Source organism: Nestor notabilis, unplaced genomic scaffold (genome assembly GCF_000696875.1).
Source record: "Nestor notabilis isolate BGI_N333 unplaced genomic scaffold, ASM69687v1 scaffold22414, whole genome shotgun sequence".
Lineage (NCBI taxonomy): Eukaryota > Metazoa > Chordata > Aves > Psittaciformes > Psittacidae > Nestor > Nestor notabilis.
The window spans coordinates 1-17,527 of NW_009924601.1; the positions used below are offsets into that span (position 1 = coordinate 1).

Genomic DNA, 17,527 nt, shown 5'->3' on the forward strand with positions numbered 1-17,527 from the left:
TTACAGCACTCCTCACACAAGCTGGGGGGGTAGCGACCGAGCTCTCGAGTTTGATCAACCCCCACCGGGTTTCCGAGGGTTGCTGGAGCCAGCGGGTCCTCCTGGGCACAGACATCCCCGCGGAGCTCGGTGCCCCACCGCGGCGCTTGCTGTGGTCGTTGCCCCGGTTTTCAGACGAGGCCTGTTTCCCGCAGGCCCCGATGCTGCCGCAGCAGCAGCCCTGCCCCCAGCAGAGATGCAGATGAGCACTAACAATTAAGCACTGTTTCCCCTATAATAAAGGGGGCTGGGTGTTAGGCTGGGGAGATGGTTTTGTGTGTGTGTTGGGTCGGATTTATCCGGGATGGATGTGATTGGAACTAGCTTTCTGTACTTAACTCTCCTTGAGCTGTTTTTGCCCCATAGTGAGTTCAGCAGCAATTCCCTGTGCATAGTCCAGCGCCACCTGCTACTTAATTAGAAAGAAATGTATTTTTAACTGCATAGCTGCACTAGCTGTAAAGCTAGTTGTTGTTACAGAACAAGTTGTTGTTACAGAACAAGTAACATCACCCATGACTTGAAGTTGTATTTTAGTTTAACACTGTCTCATATAGCTCACTTGAAACATCATATTCTGTGAAGGTACCTTAACTTTTAGCTGTTTCAGAGAATACAGGTAAAGATGTGCTAAAGGAGAAATGGACATTTTCTTTAAATGCCTCCCTGCTGGTTACTTCACTTAAAATCTTTTTCCTTATTTAAAAGCATCTTGAGACGGTTGAAGGTTGAGCTCTTTATCTCAGTGTGAGGGACTGCAAGGGGGAAATATGAGTTCCTTTGGACTTTATTTTAATGTTGAAATATATAGAGTCAGCATGACTTCCAAAATAATTGAGCAACAGGTGCTATCTTGTATTGCAGAGCAAAGGAAGAACAGTCTTGCAGTTGGTAGAGTGTGTTAATTGAAAGCATGTTGGCTACTAAGCTGTCCCGGCCCCTCCTGAACTTCTCTGTGAAAGCCCTGAATTTCAAGGACCCGGTGAATGGCCTCAGGTAAGTAACTAGGTGGAGGAAGAGAAGAAAGTGAGATTTTGAGTAAAGCACACATCAAGGGCTCATTTAATTTCAGTGAGACAGTTTATTTACAGAATCACAAGATGGTTGAGGTTGGAAGGCTCCTCTGGAGGTCATCTGGTCCAGCCTCCTGCTCAATCAGGATCTCCTAGAGCTGATTGCCCAGGACCTTGTTCAGATGGTTTTTGAGTATCTCCTAGGATGGAGACTCCACAACCTGCTTGGGCAACCCATGCCAGTGCTCAGTCATTGAGCTGAGCATAGATGGACTCTATCTGCAAGGAGGGATTGGCAACATGTTTGGGTTTTTTTACAGTTGTACAATCATCTGCAGTCAAAAGGGGATTGAGCAGAGCATTAATTCAGTGTCAAGCAAGGATTTATTTCTGAATACCAGCAAGTAGGCCTTGCTGCAGAGCAAGAAACTCTCATGTATTTCTGTAACTTCATCAAAGAGGCCATGAATCACATGAAATGAAAGTTGAGGGGGGCGGGGTTTAGTGGGAAATGGAGGTGAGCTGAGTAATGAAGCTGGTTTTTTTCTGAACATGAACAGAAAATTGCCTATCTAAATCTAATTCCTAGCTCTAAAAAAAATACCTTTTACATTGGTATATGATGGGAACCCTACTAGTCCAAATTCAGAGCAAGCTGAGTGCTTTTACTGGCTTAGAGTAGGGTTCCCAAACAACGGTGTGTTTACCACTAATTGTACATAAGCTGTTTAAAAATGGCTCATGGCCTGCTAAGCAAGAGCTGCCACCTCAGTATTGTTCTACTGCTGTTGATAGTGGTGTCCAGCACTATCACCATCAAGGACGGCTCCCGTAACAGCGAGCTGCAGAGACCAAAGATAGCTAAGCTGTTAGAGTTTTCCTGTGCAAACAGACATAGGCCTTATGTCTCCTATGTACTACACACACATAACCCAAAGCTGCACCAGCAGGCATCTGCCAGCAGTAATCTGCTGTGTCCTTAAATGTACAAATTAGTGCTTTATTCACTTGAAAATAGAATTTTCAGCATATTCTTCTTCTGTTTTGCTTGCTGTGTGTTTGTGCTTTGTGTGTCTTGTACTCAGGGCAAAAATGTGTTGCATTTTTTGAAGTACCCACAAGCTGCTAAACCTGAAACGGAAATCCAGCTGTTCATCTGGAAGGCATTGTTGTCACTATACTAGTATCTTCGTACATTGAGGTAGCATGTATATACTTGACTCCTCAAGCTGAGGACTGCCTTTTTTGGTGTAAGTGAACAAAAGTGATCCATGGTTACAGGCACAGATTCAATTTGAGGACCATCTGTGCACTTCAGAATTCTCAGTTGTGGTCTCTAGAATTCATTCATGCAGAATGACAGAAATGGCTTATGGTACATTAGCGTACTGTGTGGGGACTAGCATTGCATAGGCTTCGTAGCTGTTCCCTCTGGTGACACTGCTGCTGATCAGCAGCTGGCATCTATTTGGTGCCCTTGGCTTCAGGTCAAGGTAGGCAGAATGTCAAGTAGCTATTCTCTACAGGTTATTATGAATAGAGTGCAGCAAATCAGTGCTCTGTGGTGAAATAACAGGACCAGATATGACACTGAAAAATAAAAATCAAGTTCATGCAACTAAGAGAAATGTTATCAACATTTCTGGACACTTTAAGATACACCAAGAAGTTTATTTGTGAGATAAAAGTTCCAGGTCAGGTTTGGAGGTCAGTGATGTTAAGACAGTCTTCACCTAGGGACTGACCTTTGCAGTGATTAAATAGGCTGTAGCTATTTCAAGAGATGATTGAGTTTGTGACACTCAAAGGTAGAAAAGGAGCTAACCTGATGCAGGAAGGTGAGTGAACATTGTTGCCTGAATATAAATCAGCTCATTTTCCATCTGGTTCAAAGCTTCTGCCTAAGCAGACCTTTTTTCTAGCCTTGTTTTCCCAAGATGGAGTTTAGAGGCCAGAGTGTCTGCAAGTTGCTGCTCAGTGTAGCACAGGTCACCCTGGGAGTGCCTGTGATGTCTGAGGAGAGAATAGTGAATGATGATGCAGGTTCACTTACAAGGATGAACAGCCTGGAAGATAAGCTCTGCTGAAAGACAGATGTTGTTAGAGTAGATAAAATACAGCAAATCTAGGGGAAGGACAGAAGTCTCTGGGAGGGCAATGTCAGTGCCCAAAGCAAAAATGAAAAAGCTGATTGATGCAATTCAGAGAGATTGCTGGCAAGGACAGAGGCTCGGGTTGCTCTGGTGTGTTGTCTAGGCCCAGTTTTGATGAATGATGGCAAGACCTAAGACAGCATGATGCTACTGGTAGCATAGCTTTTCTAAGTAGAATCTCACTCCCTGGAAGGCATTGTTGCTTTGCTTGGTCTGTCTTTGTGAACGTAGTTTATCTTCCTGGGAATCCAAGATTCTATGTGGAGGAGCTTCAGGCCTTCATGGCGGGTATTATTAAAAGATGTGCTGTCTCTTAGCTTGGACAGTTGCAAAGAGGGGATATAAAATCTAACAGTATCTAATGGGTAGAAGCTGCAGAGGAAGAAGTGTAATCTAAGATGACAGGAGAGTAGAGCTGTGTGTAAAAGCAGGAAGATAGATCCAAGGAAGTTCAGCCTTGGGCTGGGAATCAGAGGCGATGCCATGGCAAAATACTTTCATCAAACAAATGAATAACTTTCTCTACCCCAGCTTTGTGCAACTCTTAAGTGAGAGTGTTGTTGCTGTTGGAAATGAAAAGACTGTACTGCCCATTTTGCAGTGGAAGCAGCTCTGTGCCTCCAGACCAGGAGCTATTTTAGAATTCTTGGTGATATCCAGACAGCTTCTGCACCTGGAAATAACATCAAACTCCTTGGAGAAACAAATGTTTTATACAGTAGAAAACACCTAGGTTCAGACTAAGGGGAACTGTAGGTTGGATTCTGTCTTCTCAAATGACAGTCTACATCATGTATAAAGACAACACTACATTCCTTTTCATGTGTAAGCTGCAGCACCAGGGTGCAGAGAAGATACTTTGTGCCTGATTGTTTGTTGTTTTTCCAACAGACCCATGCAAAGGTTTTGCCTCCCTCTCTTGTCCTCATGTGACAGCCGCTCTTATGCAAGTGAAGTCGATCAGGTGAGTGTGATTGTGTTTTCCAGGAACTAGTTCTATTGAGCTGGGGGTTTAAAATCCCTTGAGCCTGGTGACCAAATTCTTCTTTCCGATTTGCCAGAAAGACTCTGAGCTGGACCTCTCCAACATACTCCACATTCTTTCCTAGCAGAGAGCTTCCATTGACGTAGCATGGTGCTAGGGATGGAAATAATCAGACTACAAGGTTTTTTCTATTTTTGGAACTCACTCAGCAAATGAAATCTTCCACCTTAGAGTGAAAGGAATTTGCATAACAACTTCCTAATACAGTGTTCTTTCTGGAGTATGGTTGTGTAAAAAGACATAAATAAATCAGTGTGTCCTCATCTCTTGATCCAGAGAGTGGCCCTCTTGTTTAACAGGCCTCTCCTGGAAGGTGCTAGTTTGCTAGAACAGTGCTAGGCAATAGGAAGGGGGATGTTCTGCCTACTTACCTGAGGTACAGAACTCAGCACTGTAGCAGTGCTAGAGCGTACACATCTTGCTCCATAATACTGGGACAGCCTCAGAGAAATTCAGATATGGCCCTTGCATCACTTCTGGGCTTCCAGTGTGAGCCTGATGAATCCCTATGTATGCTGGGGAAAGCCACATTGCTAGTTTGTTAAGAGATGAGTTGGAATGATTGTGAGTAATTATTACCTAATCCTACCCACAGCAGCATCTTGCCATATGTACATTTGTTGCTGCCGGAATGTCTGATAAGCCGTGCAATCTTTAACATGTCACTGAACTGCTGGCTCTCTTTGGGTTAGAAGAAGGGGTTTGGAGAAAAAAGGAAGTATACTTCTGTTTAAATTTTGAATTGGAAAAATAAGATCACCAGAAAACAAACAAAGAGACTGATGAGCAACCAGTTTTAATTTCAAATATTAAATCCATTTGATTCTGCTTAGCTTCTAAAACCCAGCACTAGAGGGTTTACATGCTAGAAAGAGAAAATGAATGAGCAATCAGTAATGTTAATTCGTATCCTTTCTTCAGCCAGCCTATCTTCCCCATGCCCTACGGGCGGCATGGCACAGAAGAGCGGGCTCCTGCCTGCTTTGAACATATAGGAACAGTTCCTACTGAAGGAAAACATGTCTTGGGAACTGTCTTCGTATATTTTCACATTTTGAGATGGATGTGAACTGCCAGAGAATGGTTTGCTTGGTCTCTGCCTTGGGAGCCTGTTGCCACAGGTGCCTGTTGTGGTTTAAGCCCAGCTGGTAATTCAGAACCATGCAGCCACTTGCTCACTTTCCCTGTTTTTCTCCCCCTGCTCCCGGAGGGATGGCGAGGAGAATTGGAAGAATGTAACTCCCATGGGTTGAGATAAGCGAAGCCCAGTAACTAAGGTATAATACAAAACCAGTACTGCTACCACCAGTAATAATAATGATAAGGGAAATAAGAAGGGGAGAGGATATGAAACTAAAAGCGGAAAAGGAAAAGAAAACAATAAACACAAGTGATGCACAATACAACCGCTCTACCACCCACCAACTGATACCCAGCCCGACCTGAGCAGTGATTTGGGCCTTCCAGGTAACTCCCTCCCAGTTTCTATACTGGGCATGATGTGCTGTGGTATGGAATACCCTTTTGGCCAGTTTGGGTCAGGTGTCCTGTCTCTGCTTCCTCCCGGCTTCCCCTCCTCCCTGGCAGAGCATGAGACTGAGAAAGTCCTTGGTCGGAGTAAACATTACTTAGCAACAACTAAAAACATCGGTGTTATCAGCGTTGTTGCCAGGCTGAAAGTCAAAAACAGCACTGCACCAGCTACTAAGAAGGAGAAAAAATGACTGCTATAGCTGAACCCAGGACAGTGCCCAACATTCTTTTTGTGTTGGGAGGACAGTGATCCTACCTCACTGGAGCGAACTCCATATGAAACCTTCCTTTCTTGTCTCCAGGAGGCACTGGGTGGCAGTATTGGCAATAAGTGTAGGGAACGTCCCTGGGACAGACTGCTCCTGGCAGAGGACATGGTTTTGTTCAGTGTACTACAAATCACTGGTTTCAAATACTCAGTTCCAGTGCATTTTGTTCTGTTTTGTTTTGCAGATTGGCAGCAGAGCTGTGCTTATAACAGGTTGTGACTCAGGCTTTGGATTTGCCTTGGCCAAGCACCTGCATGCCAAAGGCTTCGTTATTTACGCTGGCTGCCTGCAAAAGGTAGGGAAAACAAAAACTGTTCTTCACGTGTGGCATGTGAGCAGACATGTAGCAAATTCAGTCTTCCCTCTCCACTTTGCACAGCTTTCTCCTGAAGAGAAGGAGGGTGGTTGATAGCCCAAAGGGAAAGACATGGGTGCTTGAATTTCATAAAACATAGCCTGGTCTATACCAGAACCAGGACTGAACATGAGGAGCTGCTTATCTGAATCACAACATTGTGATCTGTTCCATATCTGATGAACTGGAACCCTGAATCTAATTTTATAGGCTTATCCATAAGCAAATTTTGGGATCAGGTTAAGTCTGGACCATTGGCCCTGCTCTCAGACTACACATATTTGTGCAGGGTTTATCTCTAATTTTGATGTACATCAAGCCACCAGTGATTTTATGGCATATGGTATAAGCATATTTTTCTATATTCATGAGTAAAGCTGTACATCAGTGTGTGTTGAGGGTCATCTGAAATCACTGTGAAAGTGATAAGAGTTCCACTAGTGCAGATGAGAGCAGAAACAGGCCACAAATAGCTTACTGGTGCAATCTTGGCACACTCTTCAGGAGGGCTCTGTATAGCAGTCAGAGATGCCTGGTCATGGAGAATAGGAGAGAGCTTTAGCCTCTCTATGAAGTGCTGCACTTTTTTAGCTGCATGGTCATTTCCCAACAAAAGCAAACTTACTCCTCAGGATATCCTGGGGTAGGTCAGTTATTATGATCCTAATCTTTTAGTTTGCTCATCACTATAAATGTATCTTGAATAGTTATATTATTCAAAGAGAATTTGCCAGGTGTTTTTTTGTTATCCATACTCTTTCTACTGTTTTGGTTTTTTTTTTTGTTATTACTAAGTTTTGCTTAAGTTACTAGTTTCTTTCTGCTGCATTTTTTCGAGAGAAGGTTGTGTTTCCATAGCTCTGTTCCTTGCGGTATCTCAGCTTTGGGTCAAGGGTTTATTTGTTAACCTGGGCTCCCTCTACAGGCTTTACAGTAGAACAAGACACGTCTTACAAACTGCTGCTTTTCAAAAGGTGTCAAGAGAGAGGGTAGACTTTTGGCAGATGTTTCTACTCAGCTTTTGTAACTGTGGGTCAACATTAGAAAATATAAGAATGTTGCAAACTTAAAACTCACTATTTAGAATAATAGCCTGCCTCTATGTCGACAGGAGCCAAAAATTTCAGAGCTGCAAAGTTACTTCTGGTTTCACTTCCTCTGTCTGAGCTGCCAGAGAGACCTGTATTTCAGTGAGCGTTTCTTTAACTGTCACTGAAACTTCCCTTCCATTTTGGTGTCTTCAGTACTCGTTCCACTGAATGCATGTTAGCAGAAAATCTGGGCACCTGACAATTTCAGCATAAGCTGACATGCAGCAGCATGCCAGAACTCTTTTAGGCTTTGATCAACATTTATTTCATTGCCAAAAATCAGTAAAAGGCTTTGCTGTATCACTGTGTAATTAAATATTTTTTTATTTAGCTGGACGCTCATCCCATGTTCCAAAATCTCTGTGACTATGACAAGACGGGTAACAGCAGTTGTCATCAGAAAAACACTGTAAAATGCCAAAGCTCCTTAGTTAACCAGTTGGCCTCCTGTGTGCCTTCATGGCATATACTTTATGTAGTACTGCTCTGTAGAACTAAGACAACTCCAGGAGACTGAGCTGGTTTCTTATTTGCAACAGCAAAACCGTAAGCAGAATTCTGATCAGTATTAATTATTGCTGGTGCTGATTTTAGGGGCAGAAAAAGCCTGGTATGTTTTTAGATGCTAGGTAGAAGTGGAGGTAGAAATAAGAAGCATCATCTTTTGCTTGGGTATATTCGACCTAGCCCTGACAGAGAGGAAATGGCTATGAAACTTCAGTGTTATTTTCATGGGACTGTTTGTCACAGCACACCTGCACATCAGAAGCATACTCTAGCTTGGGAAGCCATCATGTCCTCAGGGTATGTACTGTTCTTGGGAGCATCACATCCTTACTGCAAATTAAAAGTATGTGCAGTGCTGACTTTTCACCAGGAAAGGTTTCCTGGAGTGCCAGATCCTGAGTGCCTGACTATTTTTACTGAAGGAAACCTGAGAGAGGTGTTTAGAGCCACGACTGAGGGGAGCCTGAGGATGGATCTGTGCTAACAGTTTGCTATTTCACACACAGTTTCTTCCTAACATTTTCACCGGCAAATATATTCATGTGACAGTTGTGTTGGTACTTCATTGCCAAAAGACAGTGGTAGACTGGATCCAATGAATGATCGAGCTGCGGCTGTCTTATTTTTTCCTCTTTGGTCAATAGCTGGAGGAGCCAGCTGACACAAGATGAAGAAGGTATTTTTCCATCAGTATCTTACACCAGTGGACATTATGTGATGTTTGTCACAGCTGTCAGGAGTGTTATGGAATTCCTGTTTGCTTTGCTTTGTGTGCTCAGGCCTGTTGCAGTGTGCAGGGGGATGAGAAGGCAGAGGTTATCTGAGCAAGCCAGCATGCAGACCAGTTACTGTAGGTCTCAACAAGAGTGCTCAGAGGCACAGGGTGCTACATACCACTTCAAAGACACAGTGATAAAGATGCAAGCTGAAGCCCACGGACCCCAGAAGATGACCATGCTAAGAGGAAGATGAGGCAACGATGTGCTTTTTCAGTATGCAAGAGCTGGGCCCTCTTGCCATGGGGACAGCAGGCCCTGGGGCTCATAGCAGAGGTGTACTGGTCTTTTGGCGTAGTGCGAAAAGGTCCTTTCACTGCTGGGTATGAGCCTAGGGTTATGGGATGGCTGCATCCCGTGCCAGGAGAGCATGACACAATCATAGGGTGCCTGCCTTAAACACCACCCATCTGCCCTTTCCAGAGAGCCAAAGGAATGGCCCTGTGGGTCTGGGTTCATGCCCAGAGTCCAACTCTTGCTCAGGATCCCGGCCTTAAGGGTCCCTGTCCAAGCACCCAGCTGCATGTGGGTGAGAGGGCAGGAGGGATGTTGGCTTCCTGAGCCAACCCTTAAGGGAGGAAGAAGAGGATGTTGTGTAGGCCCCAGTAGAGCTTACAAGGCCTCTGAGGCTGGTGTGTTGTCATGGCCCAGGGGTTTTGTAGCACCTTACAAACCTGGGATCAGTGAAAGAAACACATTGGCCTCATTGTTCTTCCTTTTTAGCCATATCTGCTTTTTTGAAGGGACTTGCATGCTTGTATTTGCTGATTCCCTGCTGGCATTCCCACATGTGCCACTTGCATGTTTTTCAATGCTTTGGCATACACACTGGCTTTGGCACCTCAGTGCTGTTGAGTGAGCAGTAACTTAACACAAAACTGTTCCAGTCACTGTAGAAATAAACACTACTAGGTTGTGCATGGGACTTTTAACTGCTCCATTTTGTATGCAGTGCACTTCTGTGTGAAGAGAGTGCAGTAGATGCCTTCTCTTAAGGACAAATACTAACCAGCATTAACAGTCTGCAGTGGAATAAGGAAGGGTGGAGAAGAAGACATCAGGTACTTAAGTTAGTGAACTGTGAGAGCACAATGGATAAGCCCAGGAATGAGAGGAGCCAGGAGAAGGTTTTTTGGAAGACAGGTGGCACAGAGATAGGGGGACATATGGTCACCCTTGTGTAGTATCTGAAGTGTGGTGTCTGAAGGGAACTCTGCCTTGGGGCAGAAAATGGGCAGCCTGGGTTCAGACTGCAGAGATGAACACCGTTTCATTGTCAGCTGACTGCCGGCAGTCTCTGACGGGAGCTGCCTGTGGCTCAAGGTGTTTAGAACAATCTGATGTCATTCAGCAGGCAGAAAACAGCCCTGCTATGAAGAACTGGCCTGTTCCAGGCAGAGGGAAAAAAGCTATCTGTGCAAAAAAGCCCCATCTGTCAGGAGTGAAGAGCACTCCAGTGCTTGCCTGCTGATGCTGACACAGTGAGTGGGGCTACCTGGAGGATTGAGTGGTGGGGGAAGAGCTGAGCAGCCATCAGGTGATCCTGTGGGACATGCTCCATGTCTAGCCTGTTAATGGGGAGTAAAAGACTTCTAGTGAGGGATGATACTGAGGGAACAGAGGGAGTTTCTTACAGTAAAGACAGGGATGTTCCAAAAAAATGATTATTTTCAGGCTAGACCTCACCATCCTCTACAAAAGTACCCTGGAGTGGTCACCACAGTCCAGTAGCTTCCAACCACAGGATTGATTCAGGAATAGTCCCAAACTCATGTTAATAAACTGTGTCTCTGTCCTGGAAACATAGCCATGCTTCACTGCTATGAAGGGACTAGCTCTGAGTACAGTTAATTGGCCGGGCTGTGAGTGGATATGTGTATACTGAGGGAATCTGTTGTTCTGAGCTGGGAAAAAAGTGGAGATGGGAAACAGGAGTGAGAAAAAGCTCATGGAGGGAGGCAGAGAAGAGAGCAAGATGCTGGAAAAGACACCAGGGGGAATTGCCAGCAGGCAAGCTGGCCAGGCACTTGGCAATTGGTCTCTGTAGGAGTGCCTTGGCGGCAGTAGGTGGGTTTCTGGGCTGTGAGAGCTGTGTGTGTAAATCATCTTAAGGGAGAGAGCAGTGGGCAGACAGCCTCCCTTCTAGGAGCTTCACTCCCAGAGCTGGCCGCATGACTGCGAAGGATGTGCAACATGCATGTGCAGCCACTCAGCAGGGGTTTTATACCTACCCCTGCCAAGCGTTTGCTGTGCCACACATGCAAGCCAAAGTGAGAATAGCACCATGTTCCTTTCACTGCAGCAGTGGGGCATAGCTTGATCTCAGGAGCTTGTACTGGGCAGGAGCTCCCTAGCTGGGGCACCTCCAGCTCTGACTGTTTTCTTGGTGGTCAAAGCAGTTTGTACCAGCTGATTTGGTGGCAGGGCTCATGGTCAGATGGAGGACTGGAGGAATGGTGTTCTGCAGGAGCAGCCCTGTCCATCCCTTCCTCTCAGAGCTGCAGGACTTCTGATTATTCTGTGACTGCTTTGTGCACTGTCTTTTGTTTGATTTGATGGTTGCTATGCATTTGATTTTCTACACAAGTTCTTTGGGCAGATTCCAGTCAGTGCTTTCTTCCCCTCTAGGACAAGGGAGAAGGTGGGTCCAAGGAACTGGACAGCATGAACAGTGATCGAATGAGAACAGTCCAGCTGAATGTCTGTGACAGCAAAGAAGTAGACCGAGCAGTGGAGCATGTGAATAACAGCCTGGAGGACCCAGAGAAGGGTAGGTGCCTGCAGTGGGCTGTAAGGTCACGTAGGTGGCAGAGCTCCCTCAGCTGGCCTCTGAGAGCATTTTCAGGGTATATATAATTGAAGGGCGCAAAACTCTGAGGAGCAGCAGGGCAGAGCAAATGGCCTGTTTAAGTGTTGTGCTATAACACTTGAAGTAGGAAGAAAGCAGCTTCCCACTTAAGACAGCATCTAGAAAGAAAACTGCTTCTTTTCTCCGCTAGCTCCCATAGGGACATAAGTAGAAATCAGGATGGTGGTGGGATTAGTGCTCTGTTCCTGTGACCTGAAGTTTATTATGACTCCATTTATGTTGTAAAATCTGGCCAGTGTCCAGAGTTTGGAGATTAGCAGTGGAAATGTCTCCCTCAAACTTAGAAAAGGCACAGGAAATGAAGAGGTTTTCCAAAGGATTTGCCATGAAGCCAGCTGAGTGTCAATGCTATCGCAGATATTATCATCTATTATAGATTTCAGAGCTCAGGGGGTAGCTGTAACTAACTGACTTTCTTAGCCTGCCTGCCTCATTGTGCTGAGGTGATGACAGCAAATTCTGCTCTGGTACAGTGAAAATCCCAGTTCCTGAAACCTTTTCACCCTTCAGTGAACTACATTTTTTCCCTCTAAAGAATATGCACCTTGAGCGTACGAAGATTGTTTAAAAGCAGAACAACCAGTAATGTTTTATTTTGGATTTTGCATAAACCTATTTCTTTCACTTTTATTTAAATTTAATTTTCATACGTGGATCTTCTATATGAATTGAGTTTTCCAGCCCTGTGTTCTTAAGCATAGGCCAGAATGAAGTTGCCTTTTCTGGACTGCTTCTGAGAACACAGATCTGGACACAGTCAAAAGGTAACAGTGAGTTTTTCAAAACAGCAGGGAGAAGCCATCCCAGACTTTTCCTGTGCAATTAGAATGTTATATGAATTGAGTTAATTTTATTCCAATTTCCTTTTTAATATTTCTTTTCATTGCCAAATGAGTTGGTAGTTTCAGTTGTTGCCAGTTTGGTTGCAGCAGAGTAAAAGGGAGAGGCTATGGTATTATGTCTACTCATGCCCCCTTCCCAGCATTGCAAACATTCTAGTTCTTCTGGTGATACAAGGGATTTTACTTTAAAAGAATTACTCTTTTGTTTCTTTCAAGGTCTTGCCTATTATTATTTGCATTTAGAGACTATACTTTGCTGCTTTAAAAAATTCACAATGGATAAAAGAGAACGGCAAGGAGAACAACTTAGACAAGGATGAAGATCTCTGTTTGCTGGCTCGGAACTTCCCAGGGAGCCTTATTCATGGAACTTTGTGGCTGCACTGTTGGGCAGTGCAGGCAGATCCTGATTGTGATTACATTTGCTCAGGAGACTAAAGTTCGCTCTGGACTCTTCTGTCTGTCTTCCATCATTACAAGTTGCAATGAAAAGCTCTATTGTGTGGTTCCAATAATCTATTAGCAAGGCCTTTTCCAAGCTTCTCTCATTAGTCTCACAGAGGGAAAGCTTTCTGCTTGATTTTATCTTCTAGGGCTCTGGGGACTGGTTAACAATGCTGGGATCTCCACATTCGGGGAAGTTGAGTTCACCAGCATGGACACCTACATGGAGGTAGCTGAAGTGAACCTATGGGGGACTGTGCGAACCACCAAGGCTTTCCTCCCGCTCATCCGGAGGTCAAAGGGTGAGTGATCTCCTGACCTGGAGCAGGTCCCTCATCCTGCCCCATGTCTTGCTGTGTTAATGGCCAAAAGGTTCTCTCTTCACCACTGGCCACCTTCATACCTTTACACCAGAATGTGGCCCATGGCATACACACAGATGACAGATTACCTAACTGCTCTGAGGTATGCTGCAAGGCAGCAGGCCTGAAGAACAGCTCACCCTAAATTCCAGTGCCAGGAGCAATCCTCCCCTCTACACAAACCACCTGGGCCAGTGCTGGCAGGGTGGACAGCAGCAGTGCACTATGACATGCTTCTTGCAGGGAAGTTGTCAGCTGTCAGCTGTGTTATTTTGGGAGCTTGTAATGTGTGAGAGGTAGGGTTTGTACAGGAAAGGAGTGCAGACCTGGAGCTTGTGTGGGTCTTGGCATAAAGGGGCAAAAGCTTTCCTCTACTGGGGCAAACTATCTTGACTAAATCAGAATATTTTTTGTACTCTTGAAGCATCCACAGACATTGACAAGTGTCCTGTGGTGCAGACCTGGACTATAGTGGCCCAGGCAGCACTTCTTCTACCATGGAAGGGTATCCTCTTCTGTGGTCAAAGTTTCTCTTTCTAACACAACTCAGCAGTGAGCACTGATAGAAAGAAGGTGCAAAGAACTGCAGCCTCTGATTAGAATACAGCATTCAGTCTTCTACCAGCATTCTCCCCAGCCAAAATGGATGGCTTCTGGAGAGGAGAAAGGCCCCAGCTCTGTGCCTTGAGCTATAATCCAGCTGTTACACAAAAAGGGTGCAGTGGATTTAGATTCTGCCAGTTTGTAGTGCAGGAGCAATCCATTCCCTTTTAAGAGACAGACATTACAAGCCATCATTGGGCTCCTGGATTTTGTGCCTTTGACTTGCAAATAAACAAGCTTAGACTTCGTGCCAGAGGCTTTCTTTGCCTCTTGTCTGGGCTCAGCCCTCATTGCTGCTGAGCAGTCCTGTTTCTCACCATGCAGGCTCTGTCCAGACTCTTCTGTGTTCTCCATAGCACTGAGCTTTGTGTGTCACCGTGTTCCTGTTCCCTCAGGTATAATGAGCCAGGGCACACAAGCAGTGGACTTGATCTGCGTGAAGGCTGTTGCATAGAATAGCAGTGCTCAGATAGAGCCAGAGCCAGGTGTGCCAGGCAGACCTTATGGATATGTAGTGGGCAGGTGGATGTAGGTGCCGGAATGTGTTGGGTGGTGTGTCGGGTGTCCGCTCTGGATGAGGTACCACAGCTGGGCTGTGCTTTGCCTAGGTCGTGTGGTGAACATCAGTAGCATGATGGGCCGCATGGGCAGTCCTGCCCGCTCACCCTACTGCATCACCAAGTTTGGCGTGGAAGCCTTCTCCGACTGCCTGCGGTACGAAATGCAGCCCCAGGGAGTGATGGTCAGCATCGTGGAGCCTGGCAACTTCATAGCTGCCACCAACCTGTACAGCCCCGAGCGCATCAAAGCCATCGCCGACAAAATGTGGGACGAGCTCCCTGAGATAGTGCGCAAAGACTATGGCAGGAAGTACTTTGACGAGCAGGTCAGCAAGATGGAGACATACTGCAACAGCGGCTCCACGGACACCTCGCCTGTCATTGAGAGCGTGACCCACGCGCTCACCTCCACTGCCCCCTACACCCGCTACCACCCCATGGATTACTACTGGTGGCTCCGCATGCAGATCATGACGCACATGCCTGCTGCCATTTCTGACCGGCTCTATGTCTACTGAGGCTACCCAGCTGGGAAATCCATTGTAAAGAGAGCATTGTACACACTTCCCATTAGTCCTTTTAAAGTTTTTCTAACCTCATTTCAGAGTACTGTATTTTAGCTCTAAAGGGTTCATTTAAACATCTGACATAACCTAAAGGGCAATAATTTGCAAGGGATGCTTCATAGGCAGGAATCCGTTATGTTTGTGCAGAGACATTGATTCTTTGCTATTTATTTCATGTAATCCTTTTTTTTTTTTTTTCTTTTTTGCACCTCAATTTCCAAGTTACAATCATTTTTTAAACTGCAATTGCTTTGAAATGTTTTCAGAATAATTTTTGCTGATGGCCAAACACAGTCTTCACAATTCCTGCCTAAGATGCAGCCTTCACACCATAAAACAGTGATTTGCCCTCCATGCTGTAATGGCGAATCACTGCCTCCTGATGACAAAGATGACAATAGACTTTTCCAGGCCTGGTCACAGTAGCCCAAGGCAGAGCAGAGACTTCTTTAATTTGGGATCAGAACTCAAAGTGCTGGAGGTGCTGAAACTGAGCAATTGACCCTGTCCATTTTTCTCTTAGAATTATATTGAAACCTTAGAGAAAAGGAACAAGTCTGCTTTTCTTGCATGCATCCTGGGACTCAATCCTGCAGACCTTCCCCACAGGATTTTTTTACTCACATGAGCATTCCCCCGAGTGTGAGCAGCTTTACGCACAGGACTGCAGGCGTCAGGATTGGCCTGTAGCAACACTTCTCAAACAGTCATTGTGCATCAACTCCAGACTTAGTTTGGAGAAGAGTTTCACTCAGCTCCTATCGTTTGTGAGGGTCACTGCTGAGCAGAGGCAAGCAGAGAGGGTTATAGCCACCTAAGCCATGCCATTCTTATCGGGGACCTCGGGGTTACGCTGAAGTATTTGTACAGCACCTGCATAGAAGGGCCTTAACCCTGACCAGGGCCTTAAGGCACTATTGTGGTGCAGGTGATGATAACAACAGTAACTTTCATTGAAGGAGCCACTGAGCTGAAATGCATCTAACACAAATCTAACAGAACGTCCATGACAAAAACGTTAACTTTAAGAGCAGTTTCATTTTCGTGATGGTTGTTTACATGTCTGAGAAACATTCATTTTGTACTGTAAGAAAAGAAAAAAACCCCATAAACCATAAAAGAGCCTTTCATGAAGAATGCAGAAAGAATATTTTTTTTTAAGCTTGGAAGACAAAATAATTAAAATGACCATTGTTAGTGAAGTTAAAAAGAAGGGATCTCATGTGCTTTAGTAACATACTGTGACATGATCAAACTGCTTTGGCTTAATAAATGTATACATGAATGGTAACAAAACTCAGAGGCTTCTTGTCTGTTCTTTAAATATTTAAGGTGAAAAGCTTATATTCTTTAGTGGTGGTTTTCTGAATCTGGTGAGGTTCATGCCTGTTACACATACACACTGCAGTCAGAGGCTCATGTGCAGTCTTAGGTCTTACATGTCCATGTTGGATAGTGCACGACTTCTGCAGGAGTACCAGATGTATCCTGCATGCTGTGACAAATATGTCTGACCCCTGGACTCTTTGTATTCTTAAACCTGCATCTCTACTGAACTCCTGCAGATTACAAAGGATTATTACGGATTATTCCCAGGGAGCAGGAAGAGAAACTGAGCTCTGAAGAGGGGAGGGGGATGGCAGTGATTCAGCAGGGCCGGCACACAACAGGTCACTGGCAGACCCCACATAAAACCCTGGGAGAGACTTGATTCTAGCTCCTCATGATTTCCAGAGCCCTAGCAGTGGTAGCTGCACCTTGTGGGGCAGGGCATATTGCCTCATGTACCAGTACATTGACTTCTCTCTTGGAAAAAATGTAAGAGTATGAACCACAAAAGACCCAGCAGGCACAGGGACTAACTTGCAAGGCAGAGCAAGGCACCTGGATAACAATGTTTTGCAGATAACATTAGCAGAAACAAAAGTCTTTATGAGAAAAGTTCCTGTAATGTAAAAATTTAGCCCAAGGATGTTAAGTGACACAAAAAATCGTGTCCTTCCACTTGGGACGCTACCTCCCAATTTTACATTACTGCTGGGTTTTAATACAGACATCAATGAAGTTAAGATATGGAAAAGCCTGAGTGCACAGCTGAGAGATCTCAGTTTAGCTCAGATACCCCTGAGAGCAAACGTAGCAGATGTTGAACAGTACCGCATTCATTCCCAGTCAGAAAAATAAAGCTGATCAGTGATAACTGTGCTCACATCTACCCAGCGTCTCTTCTGGAGGCTTCTGCACTCTTTCACATGAGGTGCCCACAGGGAGCTCTGAAGCTGCCATGGCTCTGGGGCCAGAGGAGATGTGATGGTACTGGGGCCCTACAGCAATTCATAGGGGACCATGTGGCCACACACGATGGGGAGGCCATGGTGAGAGTGCTCCAGTGCATCACAGCTGATAAAGGTTTCTGTGCAAATTGCCCTGACGCTGGGAGGGTTTGGTAGCCGATTTGTGGTCAGGAGGTGTCACGGTTCAAGCCCAGCCGGCAACTTGG

The 17,527-nt window shown here is 45.3% G+C and overlaps 1 protein-coding gene across 1 annotated transcript; it reads left to right on the forward strand.

The window, feature by feature from the left end:
* Positions 1-898: 898 nt before the first annotated feature.
* Positions 899-15,198, forward strand: LOC104400378 (D-beta-hydroxybutyrate dehydrogenase, mitochondrial). Its single transcript, XM_010012679.1, has 6 exons — positions 899-1,035; positions 4,097-4,169; positions 6,237-6,347; positions 11,410-11,551; positions 13,086-13,238; positions 14,510-15,198. Exons 1-6 carry the CDS (start codon positions 953-955, stop codon positions 14,977-14,979), a joined length of 1,032 nt encoding a protein of 343 aa, XP_010010981.1. The 5' UTR covers positions 899-952; the 3' UTR covers positions 14,980-15,198.
* The last annotated feature ends 2,329 nt before the right edge of the window (positions 15,199-17,527 follow it).